The sequence below is a fragment of the Cydia pomonella genome, chromosome 3, assembly GCF_033807575.1.
Source record: "Cydia pomonella isolate Wapato2018A chromosome 3, ilCydPomo1, whole genome shotgun sequence".
NCBI classification, from domain to species: Eukaryota; Metazoa; Arthropoda; class Insecta; order Lepidoptera; family Tortricidae; genus Cydia; species Cydia pomonella.
The window spans coordinates 679,655-702,809 of record NC_084705.1 but is presented as its reverse complement, the minus strand read 5'-3'; the positions used below and the strand labels follow the sequence as shown (position 1 = coordinate 702,809).

Here is a 23,155-nt window from a genome sequence, read left to right as displayed (position 1 = left end):
TAGAATCAGTAGATTTACGAGTTTAAATTCCATTCGTTCTACAAAACTACCAACGACATCTGCAGCATTCCTATTTTATGATCCTTAAATCGCAAATATAAGGAAATAGAACAAACAGAACACCTCACCTGCCACGGAATCCCTCCAAAAATCAGCAACAGCCCATAATCTATATAAAACCAGTAGTATTTCTTGTCCACATGCCCTATCCAGTCCACGTCCATTCCCCCTAGTGGTTTAACGAAGTCATTGGCCCAGGCGAAGGGGATGCACATCCACAGGCCGAGGAAGATGCAAAACAGCTGGATGACGTCGGTGTAGGCGACGGAGTAGAGGCCGCCGAAAAGCGTATAGAAGACGGCCACGCAGGCGCTGAAGATGACGGATGTGCGGTGGTCCATGTCGATGATTACCGCGAGGGTAGCACCTGAGGAAGAAAAATGTATGTAAGCGAAACTTCGATTTACATTAGAAAATCCTTCCTCCTTCTGTTTAACTCCTTAGTTTTCTGTCTATGCCTATGGTTGACTCGCAGAAAATGTTTTGAGTCAGCTTTTGTGCAAAAAGGTTTTATAAAAGGTTGTTTAATTATGAAAATGTAAATGACTAATTGTGTATTAAACGGAGTCTGCCAAAGATACGTGCCTCCGCCTTAGGTAAACAAAGAAAGAGATACGATGGAAAGATTAGCCGAGATCTAACAAGTTTCAGTACTTTCGGTAGTCAGTTGCTCAGAGCAATCAACCGGTGTTTCTAAAGGTTGACAGGTCGAATTTCACTCAAAAAAATTTGAGACACTGTTTATTGATAAAGAAATCCTGTTTTATATCTGGATATTACGTAAAGGATAAAGGATATGAGGCATATTCAGAAACGTTAAATATGGTACCAATTGGATATTTCAATAACACTTCATTATCATATAATCATGTAGGTACTACTCGAATCCGTTACTTGGTTATGAAAAGAGCCAACTTCGATTGATTCAAAATTTTGTCTTGATCTACTCATTGAGTTTTATAGATAAAGGTACCTTTTTTATTTTTAATATATTACTAGCTATTCCCTATACATATTTAGCTACGACTATATACGACTGAATGGTGTCGGATCGCACAGAATAGCAATGAATGGCAAAATTTAGTGTCGAAGGCCAAGGTCCACTTCGGGCCGCTGAGTCAGCGGAGTAAGTACTAGCTATTAGCGAAGTTGGAATCTCGATACTGCGAATTCCAATTCTTTTTCTAGCGACCTTCACAAAGGAGGAGGTTTGGACGAAGGGTGTCAAGTTTCGGCGGTTCAGCGGCCGGCTCCCTGACACAGCGGGTTTGCGAAATGCATCGCAGCCACAGTGTGTATTTTAGGTATTAAGGTATATCTATGGGCCCATAGTTACCTGAAAATAATGATATTTTATTTTAATTTTTTCATATTCCCGCGGCTCCGCATGAAATGCAGTCTATAAAGAATAATATAGCCAAACTAAGTACCTATAGCAATTACTTTTCTAGATAAACAGTCTTATATAAACTAATTTCTGAAATACCAAGTAATGTCACACGCTTGGGAATCCTGCTCATTGGGTACGTACACGTACCTACCTACTATTATTGTAGTAGTAAATTAATTTTACACAAGAATATAATTTCATAATTTCATTGCTTGTATTGCTCAGAATGGGGGAGGATCGCGTAGTCAAGGAAGCGTACTTGAGGCGACCAACCGGCCGTCGACCGATCGGGCGCCCCAGGTACCGCTGGTGTGATGTCGTGGAGGCGGACCTGCGTCGGCTGAATGCCAATTTATGGCAGGAAATCGCGCTGGATCGGGACAGGTGGCGTTCTCACGTTTCGGAGGCCAAGATTATTATTGGATCGCTGAGCCAAAGCAGTTAGTTAGTTAGTTAGTATTACAGCATTCATGCGAGACGTTTTCAGAATATTTATTTTCAGTAAGTATGTTATGAGCTGGCTATAAGTCCCCTGGGTATTCTAAATTTACTAATAAAACTATATCCATCCTATATGGCCTGACATGATGTTTTTAGAGCAAGGACTATAGTATTATACATTACATTTGAATTATTATTTTTACAAGCAGAAATGTCTGCCAACGATGCTATTAGCTTAGAATATATTTAAAAGTGTAAACTTCAAGTCTCACCCAAAGCAGTATTTTTTTCCATTCAATCAATTAGTTATCATAGATTAACATTTCATCCAGTCCTGGCCGGTTTCGGCGACTCAGTTTGTGCTGGCTAGTGAGAGCGTCGATCGTGAGCTCTCAGGTGGCGTAGTAACTATTCCAGTATAATATGTATTTTGCTTACAAGCTAGCGTGCAAATATAATGTCAAATCTAGGCATTGAAAAATAACAACATTGAAATTAAGACATTAACATAAATAGTTAGAAAATTTTAAAAAATTGAAAAAGTGAGAGAAAAAATAATTATAAATATCCAGGAGAAAAAAATCTAATTATAAATTAGAAAAATTTACATAGTTGAAAACAACAAATAGGCGTTTTTTTTTTTCGTAATGGTATGGAACCCTATGTATGCGAGTCCGACTCGCACTTATTATGTGACTGCGAGACTTATAGGAGGGTACATTAGTATTCAAAAGTAATGTGTTTGCCAGTCAGTGTATGTTTACTAAGTCCAAAACATTCAAATGTCACCTAGCTCAACATTAAGTTAATGAAATCCCTAGAAACTTTCACAATGTTTCACGGTTCTAATAAATTGCGGACACGGAAAAGTTGTAAAGGTCGCCGCCCACGCTCCCAGTTCTCGTCGGTGGCAGTGCTATTAACTGTATTACATTTGTGACACTAACGCCCGGCCAGCGCAGTGTGTGAACTATGTACCCCCTTATTCATAAACGTGTACTAAAGTTACGATGCCGCTGATCATCGTTTGTCCCTTTCCGACGTATTGGTATAATGGACAAACGATGATCAGCGGCATCGTAACATTAGTACACGTTTATGAATAAGGGGATTAGTGTTTGCACCCACGGTACTAGATTACTGTCTGACCTTCTAGATTCATAATATACGATATGGGCGAGTTTACATTGGTTTACGAGTAATACTAATTGCCGCAGCGAACATGTTATGTTATATATTTTAAAAAATCCTGGTATAATACCTAACACCTGAATAATATTTTCTTTGGCTCAGAAAAAAATATCAAAGCTCTCGTTCATGGTAAATAATAACAAGACAGAAGAGTAAGTTTGAAAGCAACTTTTAATAGGAATGGTAAAGGAAAATTACTTTCTTTTGTCTGTTTCATAAACTGTTTTTTCCACTTTGCCCACCGAATTAATAAAAAAACGGTTTCCGAACCTTGTTTTGATTATTTGATTTCGTACCTACAGCAATATCAAAACCGCAACTGAACTTATTTAATTTTCATTCAAACACCCCGAACATACGGATAATTAACATTTGCATTAACCAACAAAGTAAATATTCTTAAATTAACCTCCTCTAGGCAAATGCTTACGTAAGCCAGATTTAAGCTTTATAAACATTTCACTCGAAAGCTCTATATTCAGCGGGTGCTTAAGTACAACCCTATTAATAATTCACTAGTTAGTTTCACTCAACGTTTACATAAAATCTTGAGTAAGTATACGAGCTTTAGGCTCATGTACTATGGTAATTACTCGTATAGTTTTACTTAACGGTACAGTCAGCTGCAGAGATAATTGACTCCCTGCACACAAACAGTCTATACAGATGGTCAACTAACTCTGCAGCAGGATGTCAGTAATTTTTCCACTTTTAAAATTACCACTTTTTGTTTGCCGCGATATCTATTGTCAAGTAGCAGTACTGAGAGTTCCGCTATTCGATGCTAGATGTCGACTACGTATAAAATAAGCATTCTGGTACCAAAACTGATGTATGGAGTGAGCACTCTATTACTTCTTATTTCTCTATGGCCTGACATATGTCATTTTAAATATGATACGCAAGTGACTTACATTAGATGTCTCTTTTTTACTTAGGTATTCTTTTAATTTTGCCATCTTTTTCACGCTTTTTGCGTATGTAGGTTTAAGTAAACTATAAACATATTATGAAATGTGCTGCCCTGATGTTGGAAGTATTTTTTTCGCTTACTATGTTGGGGTATGCCATATCTATACGTGCTATTATAAAATAGCACTGTTAATAACACGATGTTATAATTCACGGCGTGCATTTCGCGCGCACCAATAGGTATAAGCGATTATCATAACAAGATCAAATAATCGGTCTCTAGACGGAGGAAATTCTTTAGAAGTCACAGTGAGTCAAATGAGGTTCTTCATCTTCGAATAGCAGCCCTCAAGCATATATATTGAGGTTGGAGTACATAAACGTTGTAAGCACCCCGCTAAATAAGGATGACTCGGCAACCTTCACGGTAACATTAGAGCTACACAATTAAATATTATATTATACACGACATTTCACCGTAACCTCCCCAACCTGTTGGATTATAACATTCTAGCTCGCAAATATTTAATTTCAGTTCCCAGTAATGAAATGTTTGGTATACTCTTGGCTCGTCTCAGTCGTTTTTTGTCACGTTCTTAAATTCGTCCCTTTCTGCTTTCGTCACCCATTCTTCATTCGTCACTGTCGATATTTGGCTATTTCTTATTCCGGCTTAGTTCGGTATTCGTCAACATCATCTTTAGGCATGTTCAATGTTAGTCTATGTTGTTTTTAGACTCACTCGTTATTCGTATTTTTTTTCACGGCACGTTCGTTGTTGGTCCTATTCGATTTTTGGCAAGTTCTTAATTCATCTTATTCTGCATTCGTCACTTACGCTGGAAGTCTTTGTCATCTTTGGTCATGTTTGCTGTTTATCTTTTCCTAGCGTAGCGTTGGGTATTAGTAATGAAGGAAGCCATAAACAAGAAACTTTATGTTTTCATTTCCTGATGTTATCGCCTACATTACATTATTAGTACCGGAGTAGAGTAGTAGAGGACCAGTCACGGGACAGTAGTGTCCGGGCCTTTGGAAGGCGTTAGCTTCGTTATTATTATGCTTTGTAATTTTTCATTCATGCCGCCTAAAACAAACCAATAAACTATATAATCAAATAGTGAGTGGGGCGAATATCGAAAGAGATAAACAGAGAATGTGTTCAACAAAGAAATATATAAATTACTAAAGAGGCGAAATAAGAAAAACACGAACTTAGAATAGTCCCAAAAACGATAAGACAAATAAAGAGTGAGTCTAAAAACAACATAGACTAACATTGAACAAGCCGAAAGATGATGTTGACGAATACCGAACTAAGCCGGAATAAGAAATAGCCAAATATCGACAGTGACGAATGAAGAATGGGTTACGAAAGCAGAAACGGACGAATTTAAGAACGTGACAAAAAACGACTGAGACGAGCCAAGAGTATACCAAATGTTTTTGTGTCGTTTATATTTTGTGTCTGTTTATTTTGTGTTGTTGTTGATATGTTTATCCTTATTTATTTTTCCTTCACATTCTAGTCCTTCTAGAATCAACAACTTTTCTTTCTTTATTGACAAACACCAATCAAAAATAAAAATGGTTTGGGATCACATATGACATCGAAAAGTCGCGTGATCTATTCTATAGATTATTACTTTCGATTAGCGTTTTCTACTAACTTTATTACTTTCTACTAATCTTCAAGAAAAGAGCGTACTCCTATCTTAAACGCCGGCAACGTACTTACAACCCCTCTGGTGTTGCGAGTGTCTATGGGCTATGGTAATCGCTTACCATCAGTTGATTCGTCTGCACGTTTGCCTCATATCATAAAAAGTACAGAAAACAAACTATTATCTCTAAAAAAACCATATGTGAACATAAAACAAAGATTCCAAATCCGTCAATAAAGATCCCAAATAATTGAAAAGCTCCTACTTTTAGAAGTCGGTAAAAAAACTGGATACAAGTTCTATATTGTTTTTGCCTGTGAAGGGTCGTGTCAAAGGCCTTTGTGAGAGCCGCCGCGGGCAAACGCTACATAAAAGACTGCTCCCGTCCAGACTTCCCTGCTGGCCAACGGCGTTACTACTTACAATGTTCATGGACGGCCGGCAATCGTTTTGAATAACTGATATATGTATGTAACGTCATAAATAGCAGGAAACCTATTCGGTAAATGCAATCAACAGTCACCTTAATCCATTGCAACTAGGGGAAAAAATTATACATATTAATTCCAATAATTATTTTATATCATATTTGTATTTCTTTCTAATTATTTTTAAGTATTAATAAAATGCTAATAAAAGAATGAGGGATGCGACGTTGTATAGAGATTTAATCCTATAGACTTATTTTATACAGTATGGAGGTATTTCTCCAGTATAACCTCTAAAATCTCGCCTTGACTTACCTCGAATCATAATATTGATTTTTTTTAGTAGGGAGCCAATGGAGCCAACAGATTTATGTATGTTCAGATTCAGAGCCCAGAGGGAGGTGATTGTTCATAGAATACAACCTAAATGATCTTCATTCGGTCATCATTCATTAGTTCGTATTCATTACCTCACGATTCGTGTGCGCTAAACTTGGCCGCGATCGATATCCGCCCTCTAGCGTGTTTCCGAAACTCTTCACAGGCTACATTAGGGTGCATAATATATCAGCCAATTTTCAACCCCATCAGTATGATAATTGCCTATTTGGGTACGTCTTTTGATTGGAAACAAAAATTTTAACGGTATCAAAAATTGCGCCTAAAATTTTGATGTGGTGATTTAGAATTAAAACAGCTCCAAATCAGAAACTCATCTAGTAAGGTAGAAGTACTAGTGCTCGACGCTGCACCAGTACTCGACATAGGCACTTTATGTCAAAGTGACAAGGATTAAATTCGAATACAGAAAAATCTTCGCTGTTCAAATTTAACCTGTATTTCCATGAAATAAAGTGCCCATGTCGGTGACTAGTGCAGCGTCGAGCTCTAGTACTTTTATCTTATTGATTATTATTTAGGAATAGTAATTTATATGCACGATCCAGAAATAACACGACTATGTATTTATATATTTATATGTTGTAATTATCATGTTAATGTTGTTTGTTTGTTAATGTCGTAATGTTGAGACTCATTCAGATATGAATTGATTTTTTTAAAGTCTATCTTTCGTGTTCATCGACATTTTATGTCGTGTTACTTCTACTTGACTGAAAGTTGTTATTAAAAGAAAAACCTCTTCCTTTATTGGCCTTTATTACTAAAATAACTTAATATCATCTTAGGAAACCCTGAGTGAAATAAGCTGAACATCGTTATGAATATCTCTATCGTATAAAACCTTCGCTCTACGAATCATACGAAGTGGCAAAACTTGTTTCATTCGCGCTTTAAATTCCCATAGCATTTCTAAATACAGCTTTGCATGTGTCGAGGTCGACGGTGCGAAACGCTATTTTTGTCTCTCCCGTAATGGCCCAGACAGTGACATAATTTCAGGGGGGTTATTCCGATTGTTTAGGCTCAACACTTTCTCATCAGTAAGCAATACAATTAGAAAAATACGTATTTTTTCTAACGGGCGAAAACCGTCGCGGCGTTCCTGTGCTAAGCTAGCTGTGAAACGCAAAGCCTCTATAAGAGGGCGACCGAGGCTCGCAAAACCACAGTAAAATAGCCAGTCACTTTCTTGATATTTTTCATTGAACATTGCTTAGATACCAAGGATGATGGCGTATAACTATAAGCAAGTGAGCAGATAGAAAAAACAATTACAAGTCACCCGATGGGGGCTGCAAAAAACATTTCCATACCGAGGGAGTTCTCGTATCATACCGCTATGAAATAATGAATATATGAATGTTTAAAAATTACTAGTTTAAAATTAGGCCCAAAATTTTATAAATATTACACGCAGCATAAGTCCCGTAAACTTATTTTAATGTTGCACCTAATCCTACGCTGTCTGTTTCGTGTCACATTACTCTGTGCGACAACGGTCCTGTCCCATTCCTCACGGCTACCGTTTGAATAAATCGGGGACCTTTCAAATCTATCCGTGCTACGAGAAAAAAACATTTAGTCTCCTTCGGTAGGCGAAGGATAAATCGAAACAAGTTAATTTTTCGCCTAGCAGGAAAGCTATATTTCATGTACACATCAAGATGACAACTAGGATAGGATCGCTATGTTATCTGAACACATTAAATAATTTGTAAAATAATTGTTTGAACGAACATTTGCAAAAATGGGTGGCTTGTAGTCGATTTTGAGTTGATATGCGCGGTGTACCTATAAGTACACGGTGTACCTATGAGTATACCTATAAGTATACTCAAAATCGACCACAAGTCAAAACTTTCTAAAACAAATGAAATATTCAATTTGTCAAAATAAATATTCCGAAAGGAACGAATGGAAAGCCTTTTAATAGGCATCTGGGCGGTCAGAGGGTAGGTCCGTCCATCCGTATTATGAAATACTAATAGTTCCCATTTACCTCTATCACTCGATATCCTGTTTGAAAACGAACACGGAACCAAATTGATGATCCATTGTGACGGAATTCAAATAGCTTTCGGTATATCTCTAGCTTTCCATTTCTAGTGTGTATATCGTGGCATTTTGCGGGTTTCCTCAATTTGGCGTCTCAAGGATGTGCTGAGTGCGACAATGATTGCAATAAACATCCGCGAAATGGTGATACGCGAGAAAATGGCGCCGAGGAGTTTTAGACGGCGCTTGGAGAAGTTCTGGAAGAGTCGTTTTTCACCTTAAAACGGCTTTGGAAAAGATTTATTTTCACTTTAGATTATTTATTGTGGTGCTTATTCGAACGGAAAGTTTTAAAGATAGAATAGATAATGATAAATTGCCAAAATTTTACGTAGTATGTGTGTGTGTGTAGTATTAAACTAATAGTATGATTCACGACCATACCGCGAGATTTTCGGTGCGGGAAAGTTTTACACTCGGCAAAATATATAGTGAAATACTGTAAAAACAGAGACTAAGCTAAGTCATAGTTTAGTATCGATTTAAACATAATCAAACTTATATATGATTACACGAAATTATTCCCGTACCCAGAGCATACAAACATTGTATGACTCCACTTTTTTTCTGATATAAGTATGTTAACGGCACCAATCATGGGACATTTAAAAGAAAATTTGGAGTATTTCTGATATTTCACTGATACCTGTAAAATTTCTACCGCTTTAAGCTTTAAAAGTTGAATGTCCAATTCGTCCTTTATGTTTTCTTTGTATTTAATGAAAGCTACTGCATTTGGTTTCAATATTATTAACCAATTAAAACTGTGCTTTTTTGCTCCAGTCATGGGATGTTTGACGCCATTCATTTTCAAACTAACAAATATCCACGAAAAATTAAACTTAAGCAGCTCTTTGGCTCTTGTTTATGGTAGAATGTTGGCAGCGATTAAAAACTGGTGGTAAATTAAATACTTGTTTTACAGGATTTGTCTATACCATCCCATTACTGGTGCCTGTTCCAGTATAGGGGTGTTTACTATAGGAGGCTGACGAGCAGACGAATTGCATGATGACAAGCAATTACTGTCGCCCATGGACACCTGAAACACCCAACGGGTTGCAAGTGCGTTGCTATCCTTTATAGTGGGAGTACGCTCTTTGATTTACGGTTTAAAGATCGTATCGCTTTTCATTCCACAGATTAATTTCAGTTTCAAAGCCACACATCTCAGCTACCAGCATTTCTAATAAATACGATAACTAGGTAGCCACAAAGCAGTCTTCTCAGGTAGCTTGCTCATAGCTATAAAATATAAACTAGTACTTGCCTTCATACGTTAAAAGTCGAGCCGTAAACCCCTGTTAGTACGAGTACAAGTAACTACCCCGCCGCCCGAAGTGCCGGTGAATGTTTAATACACTCCACCCCCTCCCCTCCGTCCCAGACTTGCCCCGGAGCCCCGAACAAAATGCATTGTGTAGTGAACTCTGTTATTGATGAAAAGCAAATATAGTGTACCTGAGAATATGAGATTTTTGTTTGCTTACGGCGAATTGGTTGGTGGTACAGCGACCTTTACTTGAATTGTTGCTTTATAGATAAAGAATAGTGGTAATTTGTATTGGAATTTTAACAAAGTATTCAAATCTAGTACATTTGAATAAACTCTTAAAATAATGTTAGTTTTTTAGTTTCTATCAAGCATTGTTGCAAGTGAAGCGTCATTGTCATTGAGTGTGACATCAATGCTACTGAACTATTTAATTCTGTATGTATGTAATGTACCTAAGTGATTAGAACTTATGCTTGCAAATAAATTTAGAAGATCATTCTAAATAAAAGTAATAAATAAGAAGTGGAATTTATAAATTACTTAATGATTCATGAATCATGATGTTACTAAAAGTCATCATACACCATAAAATATACATAATAAATGTTACGAAAATATTTATTCAAAGTAATGCTTATGCAGAAATTCCCTTTTTTTTCCTTAAATATCTAAGTAATCTGTTCGTAAAAAGATCATTGTCCTGATATTCTTTATAACGAAGCGGGCAAAATCGGATCGCGACCAATAAAAGGATTAAGATAAGAATCCATTCGCGGAAAGATATCATCTTAATTGCTTTGAGCAATTTGCTCGGCTGTTATAACAACTTAATGAAGAGAAGCATCGATTTTTCTACTAAGAAAACTTCCTTTATAACAGATAAATACGTCGTGAAAAGATACATCAGGAATGAAAATTTAAACACCAATATAAAGTGTAAAGTTTAGGTAAACAAACAAATTTACCTTTATAAGGTACACCGGAATTACACACTTTTAAAGAAACAACATGATCCAGAAGTTAATTCAATACGCTTAAGTTTTTGATATTCATATTCATATTTATTTCGTAAATGCATGATGACACGTCAACACATTATAAAGATACGATTAACTACTACTACTACTACTTAATAAGCATAATGTTAAAATATTTTCATTAAGGAAACTGTAAATCTAGTTTTAAGAAAAGTTCCAGTTATAATTATATAACTATAAAAGACTGTTTGTTTCTTCAATAAATTTAAAAAAAAATTAACACTTAATACATTTTCGTTCATAAAAAATATTTGTTAATAATTCCTGCTTCCATAAAAATAAACTCCGAGAAAATATTCATTAATATCTGTAATATTACTTTACCTTTTTCTACGATTTATATTGGCACGAACTAAACGTACATATTTATTCAAAGCCCAAATAACATAATATTTAATACTTTCGCGTTCTAAACACAACAGGTAAACACTTTGTTTACCTTTATTTCCGATTTTTAGAGTTTCGTGTTACACCGGTTTTGTTTGAAAATGACCAAATAACATGTTGTTAGTTCGAAGTAACGAAGTGTAAATCGTTCATCTGTCACTGTACGAAGGTATGTAAATATATGTCATGGAGTTTTGAGCGTATCCACTCAAGTACAAAGCAAAGAGCCCTCGTCACGAGTGGTGCTCTAATTACAACGGATTGGGGCCCTTTGATTGTGTTTGACAAAAACCTATGAATACCAGAGCTGGTACGTTCGTAAAGCGATTCACGTAGTGCTACCGCAATCAGCTACACTTAACGGACTATCGGTGGACCCTATGCCTTGGCAATAAGGTTTACGAATGGTCAGTTAATTGTGTGAACAATACTAATATTCTTTATTGATCACCAATATAAAAATAAATACGACAAGTAAACGAAGCACATAACTTAAAGTATGATAGAAGACAGGCAGAGCGATCTCTTCCAGACAACCAAGAGTCATCAATGGTCAGAAGAGTGATGCTTTTAGTACGCGACAATATCTACGTTCATCCCGATCTAGATCCATTAACCTAATGGGCAGGTGGACAGACTAAAGCAATCAGTTTTTGCCATCAGAACTAGTGCAGTGAAAATAGGTACAGCCAAGGTATTAAATATCGACACTAATGAAGTATCAGAAATATGTACAGACTACCTTAATATATGAACAATAAGGTCGTGTATGCATATTTTTGGTTCTTGTCGATATCTAATACCTTTTGCTTCACGTGCGAAAAACCGATTGCTTCAGTCTATCTGGACAGATAGACTGAACTTCAGTAACCTGCCCATTAGGCTAATGGATCTAGTTCGGGATGAACGTGGATGTTATCGCGTACTAAAAGCATATCTTCTGACCATTCATGATTCTTATGTATTTGCAATAAAGCTTAGCAATCATCAGTTTGTAATTAACTAATTAAATGTGGACGATGGCATGTTTACAAAACTAAAATAAATCATATACCTACTGTTTTGTGTCAAATGCAAATTCCAGAGAGAAATTGCAGAATGCAAATTAAGCTATAAAGTTGTAGCCTAATTTGATTTGAGACAGCGACAAAAACCGGTCTGGAGTTGTTAAAACGGATTTATACATATTAAGATTGAGTTATAATTAGAACTTCTCATTTTATTATAATATATTTCAGAAAAGTGAAAGCAAAAGGTAGGGTCAAGACGGGAACAGTGGCTCATTTTTTTGATAAATTAAACCCAATCAGTTAAGTACTTATAGAAGAATTAGAAGTGTTTACTAAGATAAAGGCTAGCAATAGACTAACCTTTGGCATAATTATGATTCCTTATTAATATTAATGTTTAGTATTGTAATAATACATTTTGAGTAAACTAAACTTGACTCTGTTTAGTGGCTTGTCTTGTTATCATTCCATTGCGTATGAATTACAGCCCATGTTCTACATTTCCTTTTGAGCAGTTCCTAATTTTTCGCCCAGTCGGCTTCGGTCGACTCGCCATTCAAGAACAAAAATGTGTTTTATATTAATTGCATACATTGCTCACTGAGTCACTGTAAACTCTAGAACATGGAGCCACTGTCCACTTTCCCCGTTTTTAATTACAAGACTACACATGCCTAACATTAATTTAAATTGACATGAAACTTACTTCAAAATTGGATTAAATAATGTTATTGATAGATGAAAATGTCAAAACTCTTCTGTTGTTCCATTGTTTTTACAAATAACAAAAGAAACTTACCTTCAATCTTTTAGTTTCACCGATAATAACAGTGATCATTCTATAAAACAACCGAGTGGCGGACGAATTTCTGGCTGACTGGTTTGAACGCATTGGGTTGGCGAATGCTTCCGACACGTGAGAACGTAAACAGATAGTTTCTATCGTTTTCGCGGTAGCTTAGGTGAGCCACTCTTTACGCCGAGGCACTGTTCCTGCCTCGACCCTACGTAAAAATCAAAGCGTATCCATCATACAGAAAAACTTTTAAGTTTCAATAAGAAAACAAACGTATTTTAGAAAATCATGGCGCCGGCAGTTGTTATTTCACACAAACTAACGCTACGCTAACAGGCAGCGAGGATCGCCTCATTAACCCGGGAGCAGCGGCGTCATTTAGACAAACAGAAAATTAGGCTTCCTGCCAACATGCCTCGCTCCACCCTTACGAGCAAATTAAGATAAAAGTTTAATTCGCCATGAAACAATTAAAATCGTGATAAAACTTTACCGACGCCAAATGGTCAATTCATCAATAAAGGCAAAATTAACGTTTCCAGTGAGAACTTGAACTCACGACCTTGATAAGTCAACTGTCTTACTACCACCTATATGTACTTAGGCTCTCCAATCAACTAAGCTACCAAAAGTTGCTCGACTCGGGTTAATCTTTCCATCGCTACCTTAGAGAGGCGTTTCAGCGACATTTACCACAAGGCACTGTCGTTCCATGTCATTATGAGAATTAATCCCGTCAGTAACAAAATACTACTCTTATATTTATATCCTGAATGAAACCCTGTATAAAGTCCTACCATTACCGAGATATTATCATTGTGTTACATCGACTGTCTGACCAAAATAAATGTCGCAACATTATTAAAATTATTATATTATAAGGTACTGTTACTCCTAACAGTTTGAAACCATTACCAGATTACATTGGTTTCTTAAAGCTGTCTCGGATTAGCACCGGAAAATTACGCATGTGGACATTGTATACATACAGACATACACTTATACAGAATCACTTTAGAAGATGAGTCTCCTAGTGAGTATTATAGACGTATTCTGATTTTTATAACAAGCCATGAATTAGATCTGGTTCAATTATAGGGACCGTGCGCGTTGGAGGGTCTGCCATCTTGTGGCCTGAATCGGAACCATAAACATGCATGATCTGATGTCAGTATCAAAATGACATTTGCTTAACCACAAACGTCACTTTTGTCACTGACACATCAGACCCATAACGGAACATTCTATAGTTTGTTATGTGTAGTGCACCTTAAATGTGTGGCCAGAGCCCCGCGCGTCACCTCAGAGCTATACCTAACATCGGTTAGCTAACACGTAACAAAATAGTTGGGAATAATTTGTAACTTTCATTTAATTATGTTGTTTAAACCTCTCAAAACTTATTATTTCAACAACTTATAATTATTTCAAAGGCCATTCAGTAAAATAAAAGAAGTCAGAATCGAAAGTAGCGAATAAGACTGCGCGTGAAAAGTATTCTAAGAACTTCGCAAAAAGAGATTTGACCATGCATTTATAACTATAATATGTATTCAGACAGCCCTACGTCTTATAAAATGTAAATCGTCGTGGTAGTCCTCGTAGGAGATGGCGGGACATCTTGACGCCTTTGGCAAAGACTGGTGGGCGACATCACAGGAAGGGTTACAGAGACAGAGAAATTCGAGAAAGAAAAAGAGGGTGCTGGTGTTCATCCAGCACTAATGCACTGTAAGTTTGCTCACTATAAAACTTAAAAAATACTCAAAGACCAGTATCACTTACCCAGTGCAGCCAGGATGCCAGCAGCCCAGAACACCTCTCCACAAAGTGCTGGTAGGAACAGCAGGCCGCCCATACGGCTACCGAAGGAGTCCTGCAGCGGATCCAGCATGGTCACGTAGCCCTGCTTTCTCATGGGGTTTGCAAAGAATATGCCGCCTGTAATGAACATGTCAATCAATATGATATTCGATTATTTGAGGTTACAGAAACGAGTGCTTAGTGCGAGTGAAATTAGTTCGTGAACAAAAATTAGAAACCATACGAAATAGCTCTTGTTTTTACTCCTAACACAAAATAATTAATTATTTCAACTCATCATCATCATCATCGTATCAGCCTTTTATCGCCCACTGCTGAGCATAGGCCTCTCTTCTAGTACGCCACTAATCCCGGTCCCGAGCCAATCTCATCCAGAACTAAACACATAAAAAATAACTTTGCAGCCACTACATCAATTCTTCATACTCTTATTACTAAATATACTAAAACGAGACACTCACATATTTTAAGTAGAAAATCGCTCGACATGTTTCACTCCATTTTGAGTAGCGTTATCGGGAGCTCTTATTTTTAAAATAGCAACAAAAACGTAAGCGAACTCGACATAATATCGTATAAGTACCTATGGATTCTTAAGAGTGGATGGTGGCACGCTGCCAATTTCAACCAAACATGCTTGCGAGTACAATTCGTTACCAAATGTTCAAGCATCGCCAGTAGATGCTGATTTTAAATGCATTTATTCAAATGACATTGAACGTACCAAGTAGATTTTTGCTATTTTTAAACAGATGTAACTGGAAACTAGCGGCGTAAAGCCTCCATCAAGACAGACGATAACTATCTACGTTAATAGTGCGTAAGTCAGTCAGAGTATAAGTATACTTCCATAGGGCAACTGCGTTTGCGTGCGTAATTAACTATTTTGAGGAGAGGCCCTACGGCCGTGACTAATACCTTTCCTTTTCTTTACTTATTTTAATGTTGGTCACCTATTATTTGTACCATATAATGTTGTACCCTACCTAGGTTAGCGCAGCCCTGTGAGAGCACTTGTCCCTATTGAATATATATGCCAAAAGCTAGTATCTGTTATGGCGCCTAAGCATACATGTATAAATCAAGATGCCTACCGAAGACCAGTGAGAGGGCATATCCGAAAGGCGCCTGGCACCATACAAGTCCGGATGTGTAGATTGCCTCCGCTGTCCCATTGATGTAGCCTCCGCCCACCCATGTCGCTGAAACATAACCTTACGTGAGCATCATAATCAACTTTAAAACGAAGTAGGAGAAGCACGTAAAACAGGGATTTGATCAGCTACTTAATTATATATTTAACAAATGTATTAGTTTTTCGGAAAGTATTTCCGAAATATCTTTTGAAGTTACCAATCGCTTTTTGGAGAAGGAAAACATTGTAAGGAATCCAGTAACCGTAATAGGGCCTAGTTTTCTCTTTGATTTGGTAAGTTTTGCGTAGTAAATAACTAAATTTGGGTAGTTCGAAAAACCCGATAAGATGATAAAGGCCCAGCTGCCAGGAAGCAACAGCGTCAAGCCACACTCGAAACGTCGAAATAAAGTCCCTTTTAAGATGAAATTCTTATTCATTAATCTTATATCTTATTTATTATATATACCGTAGTAACGATGACTTGTTATTTCCCATTCCTTCCTTCACAGAATTATTGGGAATTCTGTGACGAATGGAAATCCCCAATGGACCGATTGATACCGCTCGATCTAACCCTTGCAGCCTCCCACAAACTGCGAACTCTCAATAATGGATCGGAAATTGTAAGTTTATTCGAATTATGGCTGAAGCATTGAAGCGTCATGATTTATTTATGTTTAATTTTAAGGCGCCGTATGTTCAGAGAGCGGAGTTTTTGAAAAATCGTACCGCTTTTTTAGATAACAATACCTACGGTTGCCTAAAATTAAATTAGCAATCTTGAGGAGTTTTTCTCGAGATTTCTGCGATTCGAATCCTGATTTTTTGACTTTCGCATGATAAAAAAAAATCACGAACCTAGGTATAAAATTCGCAAGTAATATACTCGTATTACGTCAAATACGGTCAAGGAATGTGATTAGATTTCTGTGCCACTTCATAGCTTGTCACGGGACAATGATACGAGATCCCTAAGGTTTTCCATACTGATTGTCTAGGAAATAATACACGAACAAAGCGGCACACAAATCAAATCCCTAACACAATATCATACCAAATCTCTTGACACCCAAACTCATTGGAACCCTGTCGAGGCACATTAGTATGCGAGCCACGAGGCAGCTTTATCCCTATTTCACGAGTTCGAGAACGGACAGATCCCTGCCCTGAAGTTACTCTTTTACATAAGTTTTAACTGTGTCATCTACTTACTAATATTTTGATATCGAATTACCAAGAAAAAGACGCTAAAGGAAGTTATATAAAGACAAAAATCTTAACCTAAATGAAACTAAAAGCTAAATACAATGAGCCAGATATCATACACTGACAAACTATATATTATTATACTCAGTGCAACAGTAGAGTGGTCATGACCCTCGCTCCAGGTCGTTCCTGATGTAGAGGCGGCGAGCGTGATAGGCTCTTTTGCATCTGGAAGGGCGCGAGGCGAGTTTTGAGATTTGTTTTTAGGTTTTAGTGTCATTTAGGTCAAGATTTTTGTATTTATATAGCTTTCTTTAGCATCTTACAGAGGCAAAGAAAATAGTTTTCTTATCCTAATATTATAACATAAGGAGGCATGAGTATAATTATTTTTATTCTACGGTTACTGACAACTTGCTTTCCGGACTACTAAATTTTTTTTTTGAGTTCTTCTTAGTAGTCACATGTGAGAAAGAAATCCCAGGTGTTACCGATTGTAACAACTTAGCGGTAATAGTTGGAAATAACCCATAAATACCACATTCTGTCAATCACTAATTAATAGTAACCAACGTGTAATCAAGGGGAATCCTGATCCACCGTGATACAGTTTTTACTAGTACGGGGAGCAGAGAACGCTTACTCAATGTTTCATTGTATTTACCTTAAAACTTGTTTACAAATTATTTACAATGGTAAGTTCACCTTGTATCATTTATTACTTGTAAGCAGTTGTGAGCTATCATGTATAGCTAAATAAAGTTATTTCTATTATTATTTTATTATATTATATATATAAAACAAGTGAAAACCGCAAGAAAATCGTTCAGAGTTTATCACGAATATTCAGACAGACGGGGCGGGTGACTTTGTTTTATAAGGTGTAGTGATACTGGTGGAATGAACTTGCCATGGACTACGGCGTAGCACTTCGTAGCACAGCTACATATGAGCGGATTTACATTGGTCTTTTACAGACTACGGTTGCCGAATGGGTTGCAAGGCAATCATGTTTTTTTATTATTGATTAAATATTTATTTTATTTACTTACATTTTGAATTCTGTTATTTGAACATAGAAATACAACAATTTAAATAATAAATAGAAATGTATGTCTAAATAGCCGAAATCTCCTGTAAAAAATTATATGTATGTTATTTTTATTTTATTTATTGGCTCACAAAAGAAGTCCCAGATAATTGCAGAAAGTTACAGTATTAGCATACAGTTCAGATCTAGACTATAACTCTGAACATATGTGCACAGAAGAGTAAGGACATATAATTACAATTTATCGGTAAAGGTGAGGTGAGATGTCATTTCTACGGTAGATTATGGACAAAAAGGTAAAATAAACAATAGCAAGATTTAGGGTTTACAGAGTTGCGTACGCTAGTAATTAAAGTGTGTCTAAAATTAAAACTAAATTATACTATTATATTAAATAATGAAATAAATAATTTCATTTCATTTCATTTCATTTATTAATTGCATTCCATGGTACATACAGATGTTATGTTAAATTAATTTTTCACAACATGGACCCTGAGTAGGGTATAGCAAGTTAACCTTATCAACTAAATACTTAAAATTACCTTACAAAACATATTATTACCTATTGCCTAATATCTAATTTAAAATGTCGCGAGTCTTATTAATACTAATTTCTAATAATAACTAGCGTGTAATTAGCTAAATAATAATAATGATAAAAAGATAAAATAAAAGAAAAATAAAAATTTAAATTAATACTTATTCGTTATCAGATGTCATAAATTCTTGATATGAATAGAATGATTTACTAATTAACCACGATTTAAGTTTATTTCGAAATATTTTATAGCTTTCAACAACTTTAATAGAATCTGGGATTTTATTATATATTTTTATTGACTGGTAATAGGGCCCGTTTTTATAAATAGTTAATTTAGGTTCTGGAAGTGCTAGTTGTCTATTTCGACGCGCGCTTTTAACATATTGGAAGTTAGATATGTGTTTTCTTACAAATAGTCCAACCTCCAGTATGTAAATGCATGGCAAGGTAAGAAGCTTTAGGTTAATAAAGTGTGGTCGGCAGCTTTCTGGTTGTCGGATATTGGCTAATGTACCTATAACCTCGCCGAAACACACGTAGCTTCTAAGAAATCTGATATGTAGATAGCAGGACAATAATATGAACGCAGCGCTCTCTACTACCTACGCATATTGATATCCACAGATATTTATGACATACGAAGGCGCCCACAGAACTTCGCTGTACCTACTTAGGTAATTCAGACACGTAAAACATGGCATGGTCGAGGCGATAGCGTCTTATGTATTAGCTGACGTGAGTAGCCCTTACATTAATACTGTAATACTGTCTTACTATTCATAAGTGCTTGTTGCTAGGCCTACATGAATAAAGTATATTTGAATTGAATTGAATTACATATCTGCATCTGGTTGATCACATGAAAACTAGGAGGAGGTAAAGATGTCTCAATTCGTCGGGCTTTTTTAAGAGCAGTCGGCAATACTATTCGCTTAGCACCTTTGCATACAAACTTCTATACAAGTCACTTTTCTCTGCTACAGACTGTAGATATTTGCCAGATTTCTCAAAATTGGATGGTTAATTGGTTTTTTTTGTGGTCTTATTGCCATCATGTCAAGACTCAAGATCGAATAATTCGATGTTGAATAAATTCTCAGTCATCGGCAGAAGTAACTAGGCGTTTACCGGGGCCAAAATCATCTGTGCGAGTGTACACGATTCTCAAACAATAAAGATGTGCTCTGAGGGCTTAGCCACGATGACAATCATAAGTACATAGACAAAACAAACGCCAAACGAATAGTAGAAAAATATCGGGATGACAAATGCTATAAAAAGTCACTGTGACACAAGTGACTATTTCCATACATTTTTTTATGCTACGTCAGTGGCAAACGAGCATACAACCCGCCTGATGATAAGCAGTTTCCGTAGCCTATGTACGCCTGCAACTCCAGAGGAGTTACATGCACCTATTTAAGTTTCGATTGGAGTTTTCTATCAACTATTGTCATCTTAGCTAGGCCCCCTGGCGGCCTAACCAAGGTGACTATCGCTATCGCTACGAGAACGAAACGCTTTGTGTTTTTCTACCACTCTCCCATATTAGTGTGACAGTAACAGTTGCGTTTTGATCGCTACGGAGCGCAAGCGATTTGCATGTTGCCTGCGTGGTAAGGTCATTTTGAACACCTAGCTAGATTAGTAAGTTTCGCTTTAGCATATACGTGGGTTTAAGCGCAGAATCTCTCTACAAAATACAAAGTAAACAACGTTAAAATATTAATCCACCAAATGTGTCCATGACTGACTTTTATTTGGTAAACGTCATGATGAACGACGTAGCGGCGTGCCGTCAACTACAAGGTGAACCGGAGTTAATATTAATGTTGACGTACTTAATTAAAGTGTTTCATTGTACGATGCCACCCTAGTGAGGAAATTAGATTGTTATTAAATCATTGTTGTTTACTGTCCTCGTGTCCTGTTGCTGTGCGTATCTTTGTATATAGTTATTTTAGTGTAGGTTTGTATCACAGTTAAATATTATTGCACCGAATATTATAGACACACCTTTATGGCGTTATTTATAAACGCCTGTCAAGTACAGAGGTTAGTGATTTTGGTATTGTCTTTAGAATTTTGAAAATGTTTTTGGTTCTTGCATTTTGCTTTTGGAATGCACTAGATGTACTAAAGTTGAACTGCTGGTGAATATCATAAAATATATATATGGGAGAAAGTAAAGCCCACAGACTCCGTTGGTTGGGCCACCTTGAGAGAATGGATGAAGATCGGAACGTAAAAGAAGCGTACCTGGGTCACCTAGCAGGAGGACGTCCTATCGGACGCCCCAGATATCGGTGGAGGCGGCTCTGTGCGAACCTCGAGTCAACAATTGGCGAGGAGGCGCACAGAGGACCGGGAAAGGTGGCGCTGTCTTATTATTATTATTTTTTTAATATATTTATTTAAGAAACAAACAGTCTTTTATAGTTATATATAACACAGGAACTTTTCTTAAAACTAGACTTACAGTTTCCTTAATGAAAATATTTTAACATCATGCTTATTAAGTAGTTTCTACATAGTAAAACAGAGCTATTTGTGCGTGCAAAAACAAAACACAAAAAAAAAGAAAAGAAAAATTATGAGAATAAAAACATAAGAGCATTATAACAATCTCTTATGTCGGAGGCCAAGTCTCATTTTATTATTTATTTATTTATTTAAACTTTATTGCACAAATTTACAAAAAGAGTACAAACGGCAGACTTAACGCCTTGAGACATTCTCTACCAGTCAACCATTGGGTCATTTTGGGTCGCTGGGCCAACAGAGTAAGTATTATAATATATTATAAGTGGCATGTAACAAACAACAGAACAGGTTTTGAGAAATAAGTTTCAAGGATCGCATGGCTGCCATAAACCATTTAGTTAGGTAAGGAAAACGGGGAAAATCCTATTTCAGAAAGGCGACCGCGAATAATGAGCCCCAGGATTGTCAATACCCAATATCTACCAAGGGAACGATTCTGTGCGCTCACAGATAAAGTCGAACCTCTAGCCTGAAGGCTTCGAGATTCGGAATAGTGTCAATGTGATACCATAAATGAATTCAGCACCCCCGATTTATACCAAGACGAAACCAAACACGGTCTAGTAGCTTCAATGATGTAGATATCAAGATAAAATTGAGAGCCCTAAACAAAAAATTATTCCGTAGATTTTTGTTTCGCATAAAACCGTACTTTTTACAATTTGGTATGCGTTCCGATACACGACGAATAAAAATATGTATGAAGAGTAGTTTAATAATGTTATTCTATGAATTTAAAGTTCGTTGACATAACTGTTCTGTCTTAAGTGTTGGTAAACCGTATTTATAAGAATCAAGTTTTCTGTGAAATGAAATTACATGAACTAAGTATCCTTAGAACAAAATTATTTTTTATTTCATTCGGTGAAATGTAACTATTTCGAACTAAAATTATTTGAATTACATATTCTGTGTAAATATTATTTTACATTGTGAAATTATTTGAAAAATTTTACGTGAAAGAAAAATCTACTACTAATTAGAAATTTTACTAACCGACCTCCTGAGAAACTTAAAAGAAGTGTGTGAACCTGAAGAATTGTACGGCATTGACCAGTACCCCTAGTGTAAATAAATTCGATTTTGAAACGTGACGTACGCGTTTGCGTTTAGTCTCATTTTGTATTGGATTTAGAAAGAGCGCGCCAAGCGGGACGTTTTGGAAACTCAAAATCCTATACAAAATGAGACTTAACGCAAACGCGTTCGTCACGTTATGATGTCGATAAAATTTACACTAGGGGTACAGTAAGTGCCATTTGGTACTTAGTCACAGTGATTAGTATGAGATCCCTAGCGACTTTCATATTAATTGTCACTGTGACAACGAAATTAAATCTTTGAATGTACTTGTGATTCTGCGCTTCAAAAAATACTTTTATTTATAAATGGCGTGGCGGGCTTGGACCAATTTGAATACATTAATTAATGGACCACCGCCCGTGACGGGCGGCCCGTCTGTGTTTTCACAGTTTCTCCGAGTAGCTTATATTTTTCCATTTTGGTGTTAAATATCCTGAGACTTTATTTTTAATTCGGGAATTTAATTACTGATTAAAGATACTATAAGTGTAAATATTATAGGACATTGTTACCCAAATTGACTAAGTCCCACAGTAAGCTCAATAAAGCTTGTGTTGTGGGTACTTAGACAACGATATACATAATACATAAATTCTTACACATATAAAACACCCATGATTGAGGAACAAATAATCGTGGTCATCACACAAATAAATGCCCCTACTAGGATTCATAGGCAGAGGCACAGTAATACAAAATAGGCCTTTTCTTATATG

At 36.4% G+C, this 23,155-nt stretch overlaps 1 protein-coding gene across 1 annotated transcript in view; it reads right to left on the bottom strand.

Moving 5' to 3' along the window:
• Positions 1–23,155, bottom strand: part of LOC133515722 (high-affinity choline transporter 1) — a 46,189-nt gene that overhangs the window by 20,363 nt on the left and 2,671 nt on the right. The window contains exons 3-5 of the mRNA XM_061848280.1: positions 15,968–16,075; positions 14,835–14,990; positions 129–427 (exon numbers count right to left, since the gene is read on the bottom strand). Of these exons, the coding sequence (XP_061704264.1) occupies positions 129–427; positions 14,835–14,990; positions 15,968–16,075 (563 nt within the window). The remainder of the gene's footprint in view (positions 1–128; positions 428–14,834; positions 14,991–15,967; positions 16,076–23,155) is intronic.